Raw genomic sequence first — 19,332 nt, 5'->3', positions numbered from 1 at the left:
TACAAAACAAGTCTTTGAGGGAGTTCCTACTGTTGCCCGGCAGAAATGAACCTGACTAGTATCCACAAGGATGCAGGTTTGATCCTCGGCCTCGCTCAGTGGGTGGGGGATCCCACATTGCCATGAGCTGTGATAGGCCGGCTGCTACAGCTCTGATTTGACCCCTAGACTGGGAACTTCCATATGCTGCCCATGTGGCCCTAAAAAGAAACAAAGAAAAAGTCTTTGAACCTTCCTTTGAGAAAAGAATTCTGTGTTGCTGTATTATACAAGGAACATAGTGTTAACTCTTTTTCTTTTTTTTCTTTTTATTCTTTTTTAGGGCCTCACCCTCAGCATATGGAGGGTCCCAGGTTAGGGGTCGAATTGGAGCTACAGCTGCTGGCCTGCACCACAGCCACAGCCATGCCAGATCCGAGCCGCGTCTGCGACCTATACCCCAGTTCACGGCAACAAAAGATTCTTAACCCCCTGAGCCTCGGTGGGAGCTCCTGAGTCAAGGGACCTCGATGTGTGTAGACCACCCAGTGGGTCAGGACGTGGACAGCGACGTCAGCACCTGTTCAGACAGGGACCACCTAGGGACAAGCGAGCGCTTTTCTGACGTGTCCACGTCGGGCTCTCTGCGCTGGGGTGACCAGGCAGCTCCAAAGAAACCCGATTTTTCACGGCTCTTTTCCGTTTTCTCAGAGATCTTCCTTTCCAAGACTGCCTCGGCTTGAAAAGAGCAGAAATGAACAACTTCCAGGTGGGTTTTTTTTTTTTTTCTTTTTTGATGGCCCCACAGCATACGGAGTTCCTGGGCCAGGGATCAGATCTGACTTTCAGTTGAGACCCAAGCCAAACTTTTGACAATGCCAGATCCTTAACCCAATTCACTGGCTGGGGATCGAACCTGCATCCCTGGGTTCCCAAGACACCGACAATCCCGTTGCACAGCTGCGGGAATCCCAGGTGAGTTTTTGCTTTTTTTTTCATTTTAGGGCCGCACCTGCAGCATACGGAAGTTCCCAGGCTAGGAGGCCAATGGGAGCTACAGCTGCCAGCCTACACCACAGTCACAGCAATAACGCCAGGTCTGAACCACATCTGGAAACGACACCACAGCTCATGGCAATGCTGGATCCTTAACCCACTAAGTGAGGCCAGGGATTGAACCTGCATCCTCATGGGTCCTAGTTGCGTTCATTAACCACTGTGCCATGGAGGGAACTCCCCAGGTGAGTTTTTTAAAAAATTCCAAACACATATGTCACCAATATTCTCATTGCTCAGAATTAACCCCTGCTGACATTTTGGCGTATTTTCCTTCCACCTTCCTTCCTTATATATTTTTATTAAAAAGTAGGAGTTCCCACTGTGGCACAACGGGACTGGTAGAGTCTCTGGAGCACTGGGATGAAGGTTTGAACCCTGACACAATGGGTTAAGGATCCAGCATTGCTGCAATTGTGGCTTGGATCTGATCCCTGGCCTGGAAACTGCATATGCCATGGGAGGCCAAAAAAAAAAAAAAAAAAGAGAGAGAGACACAAGTATCATACACTCTGATTTTTCCTTTCCGATGGAATCTGAAACATTTCAAATAAAATGAAAGCATCTCTCTCTCTCTTTTTTTTTTTTTGTCTTTTTGCTATTTCTTTGGGCCGCTCCCTCGGCATATGGAGGTTCCCAGGCTAGGGGTCTAATCGGAGCTGTAGCCACCAGCCTATGCCAGAGCTACAGCAACGCTGGATCCGAGCCGCGTCTGCAACCTACACCACAGCTCACGGCAACGCCGGATCCTTAACCCACTGAGCAAGGGCAGGACCGAACCCGCACTCTCATGGTTCCTAGTCAGATTCGTTAACCACTGCGCCACGACGGGAACTCCTGAAAGCATCTCTTGACCACTGTCCTCACACACCTGACCCAGGGCTAAGCCCTAGATGTGATGATATCATGTACGTATCACCTCAACCTACTTAAAAGAGCTTCACTGGTGTTTTGAAAACGTTTCTCATTGGGTTCTGTGTGCATCTGAAATAGTAGTTTCATGAATCTGTACAATAAGCTGAAGAATCATCAACGGATAATAATCAGAATCAACGTAAACTACAGACACGAGTTATATGCAGGTGACAGTTTCTTCACAGTTTTTAAAGTCAAGCCTGATTGCTGCCAGAACAGCAGCCTGGAACATAGACGCCACTGAACTTTTTTTTTTTTTCTGTCCAAGAGGACATGTGCCAGCGATTAGAGGGAAAATTATTTTCAGTTGCCAGCCGAACAAGCTGGCTTTACGAGTGTGATTTCCAGCCCTTTGGCAGGAATAAAACGATGATGTGAGCACACAGAGCAAAGAGACGGGGGGGCGGGGGGGGGGTGCAGAGCGACTCAGGCATAGAGCGGCATCTGTGGGAGATGCCAGGCGCTGGGATCCATGAAAAGGAAGGATCCGCTCTCTCCCGAGCAAGGAGAGCTACTTGGGGGGACCCGCCACCATCCCGTTTCCATGCCGACTGTGGAAAATAGACAAGAGGGGTCTACTGAGATGCAGCTGGAAGAGTTAGGATGTTATTGCCCTCGTCTGAGTAGAAGACGGTAGCGTGGGCTAATGAACTGTGGGCAGAGAGAAACAACTGGTTAAGTCTGAGAGAGGTTTAGGAGGTAAAGTGGATGGGACTGGATAACGGATGGCAGGATGGTCGAGAAAGGTGGCGGGGTCCTGAGCAACCCTTGGGCTTATGGCTCACTGGCAGATGTTTCAGGTCCAATGGATTTTCTCCCAGACCGCAGCACTGACAGTAACACCTGCAGTTCAAACAGATTCTTCTAACCCAGGACTCGGGGCCGTCTTTCTACTGATGAGGCGCTTGTTGTTACAGGGAAGAGTGACCTTGGAGGATGTCACCATGGCGTTTACCCAGGAGGAGTGGCAGCAGCTGAGCTCCGAACAGAAGAACCTCTACAAGGACGTGACCTTGGAGAACTACAGAAACCTGGTCTCTGTGGGTGAGCAGGGCTTCCCGCAGGGCCACGTGAAACCTGGAGCCTGAGCCACTGCTGCACGTGCCCAGCGTGGCTTCCCAGCTTTGGCGGTTAGGTGCCTTTTGCTTTGGATGGGCTCCTGGCAGAACCAGGACGGGGACCAGAGGCCGGTGAGGTGCACCTCTTCCAAACATCGGGAGCCCTGGGTCTCAGGTTGTGAAAGGACCCTGAGGGTGGGGCCCCTCTCCCTCCACCCTGGTCCCTGATTTTTGGAAACCGCGCCCCCCAAAAAACTTCTAAAAGTGTATTGGTTCACTACCCCTGGGGACACCTGGAAGCTGCACCTTCCCCATCCACCGCTTACCAGAGGTCAACGCACACCAAACACTCACACAAACACACAGAAACACACACATACTCACACTCACCCGCCTCGAGCTCCGTATTTTCCATCAGTAGGAGGGGAGGAAGCTGTGAAGCAGAAGGTGATTCTGAGGCTGGAACTTGGGCAGGAGCCGTGCCTGGTGGAAGCGCTAGTGCCGAGGCGTCGCCGCAGTCCAGGTGCATCCCCTCGAGCGTGAGGGCGAGGCCACGTGGGGGAAGCTAACTCCCATTAAAAAAAAAAAAAAAGACTAAGTTCTTTAGCCTGAGTGGGCCAAAGTCACATGGAAGCTGATTTTGTTTGTTTGTTTGTTTGTTTTGCTTTTTAGGGCTGCACCCATGGCATGTGGAAGTTCGCAGGCTAGGGGTCAAATCGGAGTTATAGCTGCCGACCTGCACCCCAGCCATAGCAAGGCTGGATCCTTTTTTTTTTCTTTTTAAAGAATGTTTAAAGTTTTATTGAAGTAGAGTTACCTTAACGGTTGTGATTGTTGATTGTACAACAACGTGATTCAGGGATCCACGTACACACAGTCATTTCTTTCAGATTCTTTCCCCATATAGAGGATCACAGAATACTGGGTAGAGGTCCCTGTGCTGTGCAGCAGGTCCCCACTGGCCAGGGATTCCATCTACCACAGCAATGAGTGTGTTTTCTTTAAAACAAGGACCTTCTCCTACAGAGAGATGATCGTACAGAGACAAACAGCAGGGATTTAACACTGAAAACAACACTCGTTTACAAGTTTTAAGTTTCATCTATAAACGCCATGAATTGTCCCAATAAGGGGCTTCACAGCAAAAGCCAATGGAAAAGGTCAGATCCAGAATTCTGCTGCTTGAAAGGGCAGCGGGCTGGTTGTGTGTGCGTATGGGCTGAGGGGGCTTGAGGCTTTTAGACTGCTTGTGTGGACATGAAATGGAATGGAGTTTTGGGAACTGCACTGTCTCTTTGTGATACTGGGACCCAACCTGAAGGGAAAGAGTCAATAAGGGATTGCTAAGGATCATCCCACAGATGCAGCCGCATCAACAAATTGGCCCACATGTGCTCGATGGAACCTGCTCTGGTTGGTGAGAGCTTCCCAGGACAGTGCAGGCTGGTTTACCCACCCTGCTTCTCCCATTTGTTTTGTGTGCGTGTTCCTTCTACTCCTTTGTTGTTTATTTTCTTTTTAAAAATTTACTTATTTATTTTGTCTTTTTGCCTTTTCTAGGGCCACACCTGCGGCATATGGAGGTTCCCAGGCTAGGGGTTGAATCGGAGCTGTAGCCACCGGCCTACACCAGAGCTACAGCAACTCGGGATCCGAGCCGCATCTGCAACCTACACCACAGCTCACGGCAACGCTGGATCCTTAACCCACGGAGCAAGGGCAGGGACCGAACCCGCAACCTCATGGTTCCTAGTCGGGTTCGTTAACCACTGAGCCATGACGGGAACTCCGGGAACTCCCTTTTTAAAAATCTATTTATGGACGTTTCCGTGTGGCTCAGTGGAAATGAATCTGACTGGCACCTGTGAGGACGCAGGTTTGATCCTTGGCCTTGTTCAGTGGGTTAAGGATCCGGCATTGCTGTGAGCTGTGGGGTAGGTCACAGATTCTTCTTGGATCTGGCATTGCATGGCTGTGGCGCAGGCCGGCAGCTACAGCTCCAATTCGACCCCTAGCCCTGGAACCTCCACATGCCACGGGTGCGGCCATCAATAGACAAAAGACCAAAAAAAATTTTCTTGCTTGGGAGTTCCCGTCGTGGCGCAGTGGTTAACGAATCCAACTAGGAACCATGAGGTTGCGGGTTTGATCCCTGTCCTTGCTCCGTGGGTTAAGGATCCAGCGTTGCCGTGAGCTGTGGTGTAGGTTGCAGACGCGGCTCGGATCCTGCGTTGCTGTGGCTCTGGTGTAGGCCGGTGGCAACAGCTCGGATTCGACCCCTAGCCTGGGAACCTCCATATGCCGCGGGAGCGGCCCAAAGAAATAGCAAAAAGACAAAAAAAAAAAAATTTCTTGCTCGAAATTTCTTCAGTAATAGTTTTATTCTTTGACCTTGGGATTCCTTTTATATTTGGAGAAGCTGCGAAAAAAGACATTGAGACGCAAAGTAACATGCAAATTCGTAGATATAAGATTATCTAAATGTATTATTATTTAGGGGAAAAAACCAGAATGCACACACTGGCGGGAACCTGCAAATGATAATAACTCTGTAGTGGGAGCATTCTCTTGGGGTTCAGTGGGTTAAGGATCTGATGATGTCACGGCTGTGTCTTGGGTTTGATACCTGGCCCAGGAACTTCCGCACCCCACAGACACACACCCCCCAAAAAGATCCTGTAGTGTATGTTAAGCTCTATTTATCTGAAACTAAAGCTATAGCTGTTATCATAGCATCTTACCTTTAGTAGGCAATCAGCAGTTATTCGTTTGAGTCAGTTGTTATATTAAGGTTGCTTTGATGACTCTACTGATTCTTGATTAGCTACTCCTTCAATGTTCCCAGGTTAGAGTAAGTGCCCTTTTCCCACTGCCTTGAGGCCTAAAACTTCAATAGATTGTTATGAATTCATTTTGATCACTTGAGTGGATAATTCACACAGCGCCTTTCTTTGTATTCTGCTTTAGAAAAAGACTGGGACATTGAAGGGCAGATTTGGACATTGCCAGGCGCAGATCAGAGTCTCAAGACAGAAGTAGGATCAGTCAACAAGGAAACGTTGACTGAGCAAAAAACCTTCAGACATGACAGACTTAAAGAAATATTTCTACCAAACACAGATGGCGTTCCTTTAAGACTCAGACTCCTTGAATGTGACTCATTTGGAAAACATTTGAAACACACTTTAGACATAAAAAGCTGTGTAAAAAGTAATTCTTACAACATATACAGAAGAGGAATTGGTGGTAGTCCATCCAAACTTATAGAAAAACAACTTTTATGTAATTCCCGCCAGAAGTTATTCAGTTCAAAATCATGCCTTCAGATTCCCCTAAGGATAGAACCAGTTGAGAAATCCTTTGGACAGAATAAACTTGGGCAAGCATCCAAGGAGACACACAGGCTCAAGAAACATCAGCAAACTGTTACAGGAGAACAATACTATACATGTGGTGAATGTGGAAAAGTCTACAAGCAAAAGCCGAATCTCATTCAGCATCAGAGGACCCATACTGAAGAGAAACCGTATGAATGTAAAACATGTGGAAAAGCCTTTTCCTGGAAATCATCCTGCAGCAATCATAAGAAAATCCATAATGTAGAGAAAGCTTATGAATGTGAAAAATGTGGAAAGTCATTTAAACAGCATTCAACCCTCATTCAACATAAAAAAATTCACTCTGGACAAAAACCCTATGGCTGTAATGACTGTGCAAAAGCTTTCATTTACAAGTCAGATCTTGTGAAACACCAGAGAACACACACAGGAGAGAAACCTTATAAATGTAGCATATGTGAAAAGGCCTTTGCCCAGAAACCAAATGCCACAGATCATGAGAAAATCCATGCTAGGGAGAGAGCTTTTGTGTGTGACCTATGTGGCAATACCTTTATTCAGAAGAAAAATCTCATTCAACATAAAATAATCCACACTGGAAAAAAATCCTATGAATGTAATAGATGTGGGAAGGCTTTCTTCCAGAAGTCAAACCTTCACAGCCATCAGAAAATTCATAGTGGAGAGAGGGCCTATGAATGTAAGGAATGTGGAAAATTCTTTGGTGGAAAGCTTAGCCTTAGTTTGCATAAGAAAACTCATTCGGGACAAAAACCTTTGAATGTTCTGAGTGTGGGAAAGCCTTCATTGACAAGTCAGACCTTATTAGACACCAGAGAAGAATTCACAACAGAGAGGAAGGCCGTGCACAGGAAAAATATGGGGATGCTTTCCATTAAGGGTTAGCCTAGAATGGTCACCCATAAATTCACACTGAAATGGCCTGTAAGAAAGCAGTATCTGAGGCCAGTGTAAGGGTATGTATGGCATGTCCTCTGAAGAGTGATTTGGCTTATTTGTTCAGCAAGTATTTATTAAATGCCTTTCATTCGCCAGGGACTCTTTTAAACACTGGAGCAGTAGCAATAAACCAAATTGCCAAAGAACATGCCCACGTGTGGAGTTTTGTCTTAGTGAGTATCTTTTTTTCTGTTTTGGGTTTTTTTTGTTTTGTTGTTTTTTTTTTTTTTTTGCTTTGCTTTGTAGGGCTGCACCTGTGGCATATGGAGGTTCCCAGGCTAGGGCTCTAATCAGAGCTGCAGCCACTGGCCACAGCCACAGCAACGCCAGATCCGAGCCACGTCAGCGATGTACACTACAGCTCGAGGCAATGCCAGATCCTTAACCCACTGAGCGAGGCCAGGGATCAAACTTACATCCTCATGGATCCTAGTTGGGTTCGTTAACCACTGAGTCATGAAGGGAACTCCAGGTATCCATTTTTAAAAAATGTTAGTACTGGAGTTCCCATTGTGGCTCAGTGGTAATGAAACTGACTAGACTCCATGAAGACGTGAGTGTGGTGGTGTAGCCCTGCAGCTGCAGCTCAGATTGGATCCCTAGCCTGAGAAACCGCATATGCCACAGGTGCAGCCCCCAAAAATAATAATTAAAAAAAGGAAATGGAACAACATGATGTTGCATCCATTGCATCAACAAAATGTGCTGGTTTGGAGTTCCCATCATGTCTCAACAAAAATGAATCTAACTAGTATCCATGAGGATGTGGTTTCGATCCCTTGCCTCAGTGGCCAGGGGGTTGGGGATCTGGCGTTGCTGTGAGCTATGGTATAGTTTGGCAGCTGTAGCTCCGATTTAAACCCTAGCCTGGGGGCTTCCATATGCCAAGGGTGCAGCCCTAAAAAAAAAAAAGTGCTGCTTGGGGTTTCTGCTGTGGCACAGTGGAATCAGTGGTGTCTCTGCAGCACAGGGATGCAGGTTTGATTCCCCGCCTGGCACGGTGGGTTAAGGATCCAGTGTTGCTGTGGTGTAAGTTGTTGTTCCAGCTCAGATTTGATCTGTGGCCAGTGGGATGGCCAAAAAATAAATAAAAAAAAATACATGCTGGTTGATTATACACTTTATTTGTGAACATGTTCTGTCAAGTAAATTTAGCAACCCAGGAGCAATAATAACACCTAAGTCTTCAAAACTGGGAAAGAAAGAGGGATAAATAGACATTTCTCTTTGTAAAATCTCAACCCTGCCTCACCGCTTCACTTGGTTTTCCAATAGAAAGTGCAGATAATTTATCTTACTTGGTGAGTGGGAGAAAAACCCAAAATAGGAGTTTCCTGGTGACCTAGCTGGTTAAGGATTCTTCTGCAGCTCAGGTCGATACTGTGGTGTGGGTTTGATCCCTGGCCTGGGAACTTCTGCATGCCATGGGCATGGCCAAATTAAAAAAGAAGAAGGAAAAAAGAAAAACCCAGGATGGTTGGCTTCAGCCATTCTGAGCATCTTATTTTCGGGGGCCTGTCTATCCATGGAATGCATGCATCCTTGCTGTTCCCTGCCTCGCAGTATCTTACTCCAAGTCTCACATATACTTGCCAAAAGCAAGGCCACATGTGGACTCTAGGACATAAGGTAGCCCGGAAAAATAAAGCTTTTAGCTATCCAGCTGTTGCAGTGCAGGAAGGTAGGCTAGAAGAGGACTGAAATGGGTGTTGGTTAGATCTGACCTCTCCCATGCTCCCTTCAACAGTCTACCCCTGAAGATGGACCTCTTCCAAACCATGAATTCCAAACAACGGCAGAAACAACACCTTCCTGCTGCAGATAACACACCCATCCCTCATCTAAATGGAAACACACTCGCACTCTTCCCAAATAGGGAAGCAAGAGTCTTCTGGGTCACAAATGACACAAATGAACTTATCTACAACATAGGAACAGACTCACAGTCATAGAAAACAGGCTTGTGGTTGCCAAGCGGGAGGGGGAGTTGGGGAGGGAGGGTTGGGAGTGTGGGGTTAGCAGATGCAAACTAGTACATGGAGGATGGGTAAGCAAGGTCCTCCCGTACAGCACAGGGAACTATCTCCCATCTCCCGGGACAGATCATAATGGAAAGGAATGTATGTATATGACTCACTTCGATGTACAGCAGAAAAAGTCAAGATGATTGCTCATCTTTTTTCTTTTCTTTTTTCTCTGTTTCTCTCTTTTTCTTCTTTTTTTTCTTTCTTTCTTTCTTTCTTTCTTTCTTTCTTTCTTTCTTTCTTTCTTTCTTTCTTTCTTTCTTTCCTCCTTCCTTCCTTCCTTCCTCTCTTTCTTTTTCTCTTTCTTTCTCTCTTCCTCTCTTTCTTTCTTGTCTTTTTAGGGCTGCATCCACGGCATATGGAAGTTCCCAGGCTAGGGGTTGAATTGGAGCTACAGCTGCCGGCCTACACCACAGCCACACCAACTCGGGATCCAAACTGCGTCTGCGGCATACACCACAGCTCATGGCAATGCTGGATCCTTCACCCACTGAGCGAGGCCAGGGACTGAACCTGAGTCCTCAAGGATACTAGATGGGTTCCTTACCACTCAGCCACAATGGGAACTCCACTACCTTCTTTTTTGGATACAGAGCTTTCTCTTTATGTTAGACAGTGATGTGGGGAAAAGAAAGGGAATGCACAGAAGGCAAAGGAACAAATAATGTGAATGCAGAGGGAAGATATGGGAAGGAAGCTAGGAGGGGCTGTGCAGCAACGGATAAGGACTTGAGGAGAGGAAAGTAAATTCTGTATAAAAAGGGTTATAATAAAATCTGAGCGTCTAGGGAATCATTGGCTATCACAGATCTGTTGTATCCACAAAGCTCAGTGGTTTCAAGTGGTTTCTTTCTTTTTCTTTTTTTCTTTTTTTCTTTTTTTTGTCTTTTTGCCATTTCTAGGGCCGCTCCCACGGCATATGGAGGTTCCCAGGCTAGGGGTCTAATCGGAGCTGCAGCCACTGGCCTACACCAGAGCCACAGCAACGCTGGATCCGAGCCACGTCTGCAACCTACACCACAGCTCATGGCAACGCCGGATCCTTAACCCACTGAGGGAAGTCAGGGATGGAACCGCAACCTCATGGTTCCTAGTCAGATTCGTTAACCACCGTGCCACGACGGGAACTCCTCAAGTGGTTTCTTTAAACTCACGGCAGTCGAATTAACACCTGTGGACCCACCTTGCCTCACCAGTTCTAGTTGATGTCATCGTAGTGTGAGGGAGACTGGCCTTGGAGATGAGGGCGTTTCCTCTCGCAGCATCTGTAAATGCAAAGAGTTCTAGAATTACTGCTTGTATTACTTTGCCTGCCCTGTGGTAATGACCCTGGAGATCAAGGACACATGGGGGAAAGTAGAGAGAGCAAAGTCGGTAAAACAGCACGCTGACAAGCATATTATTTTGGACAGAAAATTATATATAAACACATTTATATATATAATTATATGTGTGGGGGATTGGAAGAAAATACACCAAAATAGGAATGGAAAATACTAGTGGAATTATAGATATGCTTCTGTTTCTTTTTTTTTTTTTTTTTTTGTCTTTTTGCCTTTTCTAGGGCTGTTTCCATGGCATATGGAAGTTCCCAGGCTAGGGGTCTAATCGGAGTCGTAGCCGCTGGCCTACGCCAGAGCCACAGCAATGCAGGATCCGAGCTGCGCCTGCAACCTACACCACAGCTCACGGCAATGCCAGATCCTTAACCCACTGAGCAAGGCCAGGGATCGAACCCACAAACTCATGGTTCCTAGTCGGATTCGTTAACCACTGAGCCGCGACGGGAACTCCTGCTTCTGTTTCTTTCTTATACTTTTCTTCTTTCCCCCCAAGTGCTAAAAATAATACATACATATTTTTGCTTTTTAGTGCTGTACCCACGGCATACGGAAATTCCCAGGCTAGGGGTCCAATCAGAGCTACAGCTGCCAGCCTACACCACAGCCACAGCAACTCAGGATCCGAGCCTCGCCTGCAACCAACACCACAGCTCATGGCAATGCTAGATCCTTAACTCACTGAGCAAGGCCAGGGATCTAACCTGCAACCTCATGGTTCCTAGTCAGAAATATTTCTGCTGCACCATGACAGGAACTCCTAGTGGGTTAAAAATCCAGCATTGTCACTACAGTGGTGTGGGTTTGATACCTGGGATGAGAACTTCTTTTTTTTGTTTTTTGGCCACACTGGCATGCAGAAGTTCCCTGGGCCAGGGATCAAACCCTCACCACAGCAGTGACAATGCTGAATCCTTAACCACTAGGCCACCAGGGAACACCGGTGGGAACTTCTGGATGCTCCAAGCATGGCCCAAAAAGAAAAAAAGTACACACAGTTCCAATTACTTCTCCTTTTTTTTTTTTCTTTTTAGGGCTGCACCCATGGCATATGGAATTTCCCAGGCTAGGGGTCAAATTGGAGCTGCAGCTTCTCTCTATACCACAGTCAGGATCTGAGCGATATCTGCAACATATGATGCAGCTTGTGGCAGTGCTGGATCCTTAACCCACTGATCGAGGCCAGGGATTGAACCTGCATCCTCACTGACGCTATGTCAATTTCCTTAACATGCTGAGCCACAGTGGGAACTCCAACTTTCCCCTTTTTCCCCTTATCTACTCTGTGGAAGCTGGACCCATATTTTATATATCACCAGGATTTTCTTATCCCTTGGAACCAAAAAATTCCAACTTTCACACACCTCCTCAGGTGGCCCACTGACACTGAGGACTTAGTAGGCCACCAGGCTATGTTTTATATTTATGAGGATGTACAGTCTTATTCATATTAATAACAGAAGCAGCATTTAAAGTGTTCCTGGAACTTTTGGGATCACCCTCACATCATTTTTTAATATACTTTGTTGCCCATCAATTATTTCTCTGCAGTTCCAGGAAGGATGCGAAAGTACAGTTGACTGCTGGACAGCCAATTTGACCAGTAATCAGCCACAAACCCATATAGAGGCCAGTCAGTGGTACATGTATTGGTTGGGTTTTTATTGCAATAAGCTTACAAAAGAAAGGCATGCGTGAATACAAAGAAGAACAAAACATACAATTAAAATCCTTTATATAAAATAAGCAATTCACATATACAATAGCAAAAAATACCAAGATACTCTTTTTTTTTTTTTTTGACCTTTTTGCCATTTCTTGGGCCGCTCCCGCGGCATATGGAAGTTCCCAGGCTAGGGGTCGAATCGGAGCTGTAGCTACCGGCCTACACCAGAGCCACAGCAACGCGGGATCCAAGCCGCATCTTAGACGTACACCACAGCTCACAGCAATGCCGGATCCTTAATCCCCTGAGCAAGGGCAGCGATCAAACCTGCAACCCCATGGTTCCTAGATGGATTCGTTAACCACTGCGCCACAACGGGAACTCCCAGGATACCCTTTACATTAAAGAAGAGGTTCTCAAATTTTCTGGAGCATTAGATCTCCAGCAGTTACTGGGTCATGTCCCCAGAGTTTTTGTTTCTGTTGGTCCAAAACGGGACCCAAGATGTTACATTTCTTTTCTTCTTTCTTTCGTATTTTGTCTGCATGCTGGGCATTCAGAAGTTCCAGGGGCCAGGGAGGGATCCCTCACCACAGTGATCGAACCACAGCAGTGACCATGCGGGATCAGAAGTTCCAGGGGCCAGGGAGGGATCCCTCACCACAGTGATCGAACCACAGCAGTGACCATGCGGGATCCTTAACACATTGAGCCGAACTCCTCTCCTTGTCTTTTCATCTCTGGGTAGAGTTCAGAATTTCCCTTCCATGGAGAAAACAGAACTGGGTCAAATAGTCAAGCAAGAGTCGTCTTTTTCTTATTCTTCCTGAGGAATCTCCCCTTTCCACATTGCGAGTAACTGGGAATTCCTTGTCTTTCCCAAGAGTGCCTGAAAGATATCCCTGTGCATGTAAAAGAAGATACACCCGGTGCGAAGCCTAGCTTCCCGCATCACGGACTCATCAATTTCTGATACTTGCAGATCGTTGAACGTGAACCAGGCCTGCTTCTGAAAGTCGTAAACATCACTGATGTAATGGCCCGAATCTGGGGAGCTCCCCAGGTGGCTGACGACACTGATGGGCTGGTAGGTGTGAAGCGGATCTCCAGCCTCAGCATTACTTTTCAGTGCCTTGGCTTCAGCTTCTGTGTCCTCCGGATCTAAAATTCCAGCGTTCGTATCAGAACCCAATGCACCGAGGGAATGCAGGTCCTGTTGACTCTTGAAGTCCTTTTCTGTGTGTTCCTGGGAATCCAGGATCCTAACAGTCAGAGGTGGTTCCTGCTGATGGAGTTCCAGCTCCACATGGCACTGTTGGAGCTGTTCAGCCACGCCCTGAGATCTTTCTGGAATCCGGTTTTCATTAGCCTTACAAAAATCATCAGCAGACTGAGTGACATTGTCAAAATCTAAATCTACCAATGTATTGATTTCTTCATATTTCTCATGTTCTGGATCTTCAGGGCCTACTTGAGAACAAATCTTTGTAGGACTTGTGTGTGGGCTGCTGGTGGGTTCACGTTCCTCTTCACAGATCATAAGACAAGTGTCTCCTTGATCCATTCCTGAGCCAGCTGTTGGCAGCTCCTTTTCAGGGACTTTCCCATCTCCAGAGTCTGCCCATCCTGACTCTGTTATATCCCGTTTAGAACCGTTTTCCAGAATTGTCTGCTGCTGTTCTTGGCTTGTTATTTGTGGTTGAGCAGTCCTTGCCAAGGAATCACTGGGTTCTGAGATCCACTTCACTGAAGGTGTCAATGTGTTGAACTCAGAAATCACCTCCGGAGGGAGGTTCAGGATTTGGGGGTTCCCAGGGGGCACATCACGGGCAATGGGAAAAGGTGGTTTGGTGCTCTCATTGCAATGAGAAGATAAGCTTAAAAATTTAGGAATATCAACCTGCTGGTTGTCCTTCACTAGCAACCAAACATCATCAAAGCTATAGCGTTTCAGATGAACAATAAGGACTCTGGGAAGTCTACTGAACTTGCGCATCCCAACAGCAGTCTTGTGCTTGCACGCCTTACAGCTATACTCGAGTTCTTCTGCTCTGAAGAAAAGATCAAAAGAATTCTGAATAGAGAAAGAAGGTAGTTTTGTTTCTTGGGGAAGGTTGATGGAGAGATAATTATTTGGTTCTGTCTTGACAACAATCTGTCCACAGGCTTGACAAATAATGGAGTGCTGCAATTCAAACTCAAAGTTAGCAACCACAGGACAAAGGAATGCCTGTTGAGGGGCAGCCTTATTAGCATACGTCTTCAGAGATGAGCTGTCAAGCCAAGTTTCTCTCTCAGTCTCCAAGGCGGTGTTTAATTTTGCCATGTCTTCTTTCAGCTGATCTAAACAGTAACCTAAAAACTCATAAGCATCGTTCTGCATGTTGCCAGAGAATGTCTCTGCAACTGCTGAAATGGTACGTTTAACATTTACAAGCTGCTCTCCCTTGGTCTCCACGTCACAAATATCTTTTAAAGCAAGTAGCTGGCTCACGCACATGATAAGAGCATCGAAGGGGATTTTTTCCCATGGGACACCCTGCATGAGTAAGTCATCCGTAAATGATGGAGTTGCAAAGAGTGACTGTAAAATTGCATTCATGTAGCAGGTGTTTCCCACATTGGGGAAGCCTTGCCATAGCTGTTCTGGGTAAGTGTTAAGGGGCGCCTGGGGTTCATTCCATCTTGAGACATCAGGACTGTGTATTTGTTCTGATGTAAATTCCAAACTTCTTTTGGAAGAGAGAGTCTGGATTGAGAGGACCGGCTCCTCTAGGTTAGGGTTTTCAGTAGAGGTGGCCTTGCCTGAAGGTCCACGTTTTGAGTTTCTCTGCTTCGTTGGATCTTTTAAATGCGATGGTGTCTTCCTGTTGCTGCTTATGTGCTCAGAGGAAGCTGTCTTCGATGTCTTGTTTGGCCCAGGGTTGTTTTCTTCCACGGAGCCCTCATTCATCTCTAGACCAGACAATGGTGTTTTTTTCCTCTTTGTACCTTGATGTTCTAATAGCCCCGTCCTGACGAGGGTTGGTGGTTTTGACATTAACAAAGTCATCTTTGGAGGGAAGGGTATTTCATCTTCTTTTTCTATTAGAGGATCCATAATCTGGCTTGTCACAAACAGTGGAATGGAGTTTTGTCCCTTTCCTTTTGCGTACTCCTTCTGTCCAAAACCGCCCAGTCACTGTTGGGTATCTTGGGTGGTTGGGATTGGAACATCCTCAAGCCTCCAGCATCCCTGTGCGACCATTTGTCAGTCATCGAGGAGCGACTGTTTGGCAAAGTTAAATTCAGACAACTTTCTCTCTGTGGTGTCTAAAGACATTTGTGCTATTATTATTCAGCTGAAAAACCTGTATACATTCTTCAGCTGCAAATGACTGCAGGCTAATTTCCTCCTCTCCTTCCACTGTTTCAACAACTGCTTCTCTCTCTTTAGTTGTCCCAGTCTTCCTGCTGCAAATACAGACAAAAGCATGCATCTTTAGAAAAGGCATCCTTTCTTTACAAATAAAACTCGTGTAACCTAGAGAAAACAAGTGCACATATACACTTTTTTTTTCTTTTTAGGGCAGCACCCACGGCATATGGAAATTCCCAGGCTAGGGGTCGAATTGGAGCTGCAGCTGCCAGCCTACACCCCAGCCACAGCAACTTGGGATCTCAGCTGAGTCTGCAACCTGAACCACAGCTCATGGCAATGCTGAATCCTTAACCTAATAAGCAGGCCGGGGATCAAACCCGCATCCTCATGGATACCAGTCAGATTCGTTTCCACCGAGCCACGATGAGAACTCCCACATATACACTATTTTAATGTAAAATGTACTTTCGGTGGTGGAAAACTCTACGTAGAAATTGTTTAGTGTTGACTTAGTAGGTAAAAGATACTTTTGGGAAACTACTTATTTTCTGAAGCTATGGCGGTTCTTCAGACACACAGACACAGAATAAGAGCTCTTCCAGGGGAGCCGTGAGGAGGGTAGGATGGTTTTAGAAGTGAACAACTAGGAGTTCCCATCATGGCTCAGTGGTTAACGAACCCGACTAGGATCCATGAGGATGCATGTTCAATCCCTGGCCTCGATCAATGGGTTAAGGATCTGGCATTGCTGTGAGCTACGGTGTAGGTCACAGACGTGGCTTGGATCTGGCATTGCTGTGGCCAGCTGCAGCTCCAATTCGCCCCCTAGCCTGGGAACTTCCTTATGCTGCAGGTGCGGTGAGTGCAGTGTGGCCCTAAAAAGCAATGCAAAAAGGAAAAGAAAAAAAAAAAAAAAGGCACAAATGAAATGATCTACCAAACAGAAACAGATCACAGACATGGAGAACAGAGTTGTGCTTGCCAAAGGGTTGGGGGGGAGTGGGATGGAGGGACGGATGGGGAGTTTGGGGTTGGTAGATGCAAATGATGACATTTAGAATAGATAACCAACAATAAGAAACTATATCCAATCTACTGGGCTAGACAATGATGGAGCAGAATATTAGAGTATTATATATGATTCAGTTATAACTGAATCATTTTGCTGTACAGCAGAAATTGGCACAATATTGTAAATCAACCATTCTTTAATAATTTTTTAAAAACTGTCCTTTGTCCATCCACAGTTCATTCCAAAGAAACCCTATCACTTTGGAGAGCTGTCCTTGGTTATGTCTGGGCAAATCTTGCTTACCAGGCTGGCCCGAGAAAAAAAAAAATGACCTGTTTTGGAGTTCTTGTCGTGGCACAGTGGTTAAGGAATCTGACTAGGAACCATGAGGTTGCAGGTTCGATCCCTCGCCTTGCTCAGTGGGTTAAGGATCTGGTGTTGCCGTGAGCTGTGGTGTAGGTCACAGACACAGCTTGGATCCTGTGTTGCTGTGGCTCTGGCCTAGGCTGGTGGCTACAGCTCCGATTGGACCCCTGGCCTGGGAACCTCCATATGCCGTGGGAGCAGCCCTAGAAAGGCAAAAAGACCAAAAAAAAAAAAAAAAAAAAAAAAAGACCTGTTTTAAACCCATCCCCTCCAAAGTCCTGTAAATGAATCCAATCTCCAAAAGCATTTCTTAGCACTTCCTGCCCCAATCACCCAGATCAGGTTAATGTAATCCACAGCCTAATACTGATTAATTGACTTGGAACTCTGTCACAACTAAACTTTCTAAAAATATTTGTTTGAGAAGCCATACGTTTTTTGGGTCTCTAATTTAAAGACTTGTTCTGACTTTATTTGGCCTAGAACTTAAGAATCTGGGATTTGTCATTTGCTGTATAGACTATACTAAGCCACGAGGATGCCTTATTTAGGGATATTTAGGACTGTGTCACTGGAAGAGAGGAAGTTAACGTAAATTTTATTCAGGTTTATTTATTTAAAATAAATTGTATGAAGTACAATTAACTTACAACATTTTAGTTTCAGGTGTATAGCAAAGTGAATCAGAATGTATATATATTTTATGTATTTATTCTTTAATTTTTTTTTTTTTCTGTTTGTGCCACCCCTGTGGCAGACAGGTGTTCCTGGGCTAGGGGTCAAATTGCAGCTGCAGCTGCAGGCTTACACCACGGCCACAGTAACACCAGATCCCAGCTGCATATGGGATCTTTCTGCAGTCTAGATCTATGTCCCATCTACGCTCCGTGTTGCCTTTGCAGTCTATGTTGCAGCTTTCGGCAATGCTGGATCCTTCACCCACTGAACAAGGCAAGGGATTGAACCCACATCCTCATGGTTACTAGTTGGATTCGTTACCGCTGAGCCACAAGGGGCTCTTTTTTTTGTTTTGTTTTGTTTTGTTTTTTAGAGACACACCTGCAGCATATGGAGGTTCCCAGGCTAGGGGTCCAATCAGAGCTGCAGCTGCTGGCCTACACCACAGCCACAGCAACGCAGGATCTGAGCCGTGTCTGCAACCTGCACCACAGCAATGCCAGATCCTTAACGCACTGAGCGAGGCCAGGGATTGAACCGCAACCCCATGGTAGCTAGTTGCATTCTTTTCTGCTGCGCCACAGTGGGAACTCCGGGGGCTCTCTTAATCTGTGATTCATCCCCACTAAAGTCGGAAGATGAAACTCCCATTACCACAGTATCTGACAAGAGCTTTAGAGCATGAACTATAGCAAAATGCTCCCCCCAAAACACACATGTACAAACACATTCCGATACCCAAACCAGGAAACGTCGATTAGCAATGAAGGAAACTTACAGTTGGAGAGCAGTCCAGGGCAAGGCGGTGGAGGGTTCTGAAGATCAGGTCTAGAGATCAAGCTGGACTTTTATCAGCTCTAGGTGGCTCCACCCACTTAATCCCTTTGAGTGAATTATCTTGTAGAATGAGAGTTTACAATGTTTTTGTCTAGAAAAGGAGGGCTAGTAGACATAGTTTACTTTATTTCAATTTCTAATTTGACTCATTTGTTTTGAAACCGTGGTAAAGGTGCATAAGAATTGCAAGATGAAGTTCCCTAGTGGCTCAGAGGGTTAAAGATTGGCATTGTGACTGCTGTGACTCAGGTCACTACGTGGCAAGGGTTTAATCCCTAGCCTGGGGAAATTTTGCATGTCATGGGTGTAGCAGAAAACGAAAACAAAAACAAAAAAGAGTTCCCTCTTTTCCTCTGACTAGCATCCAAGGGGATGCAGTTTCGATCCCTGGCTTTGCTCTTGCTCAGTGGGTTTGCCTTAAGTTGTGGTGTAGCTCGCAGATGTAGCTCGGACCCCAGGTTGCTGTGACTGGAGTGCAGGCCGGCAGCTACAGCTCCAATTCGACACCCTAGCCTGGGAACCTCCATATGCTGCGTGTGTGGCCCTAAAAAAAAAAAAAAATAATTGCAAGATTAATAAAGAACTCTCACAACCCTTCACCTAAATTCACCAATTGTGTGTATTTTGCCACATCAATTTTCTCATTTGGGGGGGGGTCTTTTTAGGATGGAATTCATGGAGTACAGAAATTTCCAGGCAGGAGTCAAATTGGAGCTGCAGCTGCCAGCCTAAACCACAGCTA

The 19,332-nt window shown here is 46.1% G+C and overlaps 2 protein-coding genes across 2 annotated transcripts; one reads left to right on the top strand and one right to left on the bottom strand.

Annotated features, from left to right (window-relative positions):
- Positions 1–733: 733 nt before the first annotated feature.
- Positions 734–7,297, top strand: ZIM3 (zinc finger imprinted 3). Its single transcript, XM_021097580.2, is given in 4 exon segments — positions 734–748; positions 2,868–2,994; positions 6,198–7,124; positions 7,127–7,297. Coding segments are annotated over 4 exon segments (1,188 nt in total). The 3' UTR covers positions 7,246–7,297.
- Positions 7,298–12,854: 5,557 nt separating this feature from the next.
- On the bottom strand, positions 12,855–15,513 carry USP29 (ubiquitin specific peptidase 29). Its single transcript, XM_084962292.1, has one exon. The coding sequence runs from the start codon at positions 15,434–15,436 to the stop codon at positions 13,154–13,156; it is 2,283 nt and encodes a 760-aa protein (XP_084818418.1). The 5' UTR covers positions 15,437–15,513; the 3' UTR covers positions 12,855–13,153.
- Between the last annotated feature and the right edge of the window lie 3,819 nt (positions 15,514–19,332).

The sequence above is a fragment of the Sus scrofa genome, chromosome 6 (assembly GCF_054392235.1).
Source record: "Sus scrofa isolate SSC_HxYL_T2T_F1_AM1 chromosome 6, Sscrofa_HxYL_maternal_Yorkshire_Landrace_v2.0, whole genome shotgun sequence".
Taxonomy (NCBI): Eukaryota; Metazoa; Chordata; class Mammalia; order Artiodactyla; family Suidae; genus Sus; species Sus scrofa.
The sequence above is the reverse complement of the archived record's forward strand: the minus strand, read 5'-3'. Positions and strand labels throughout refer to the sequence as shown.

Coding starts and splice junctions, on each gene's coding strand:
- USP29 (XM_084962292.1), bottom strand. CDS start 15,436: ATGGATCCTCTAATAGAAAAAGAAGATGAAATACCCTTCCCTCCAAAG.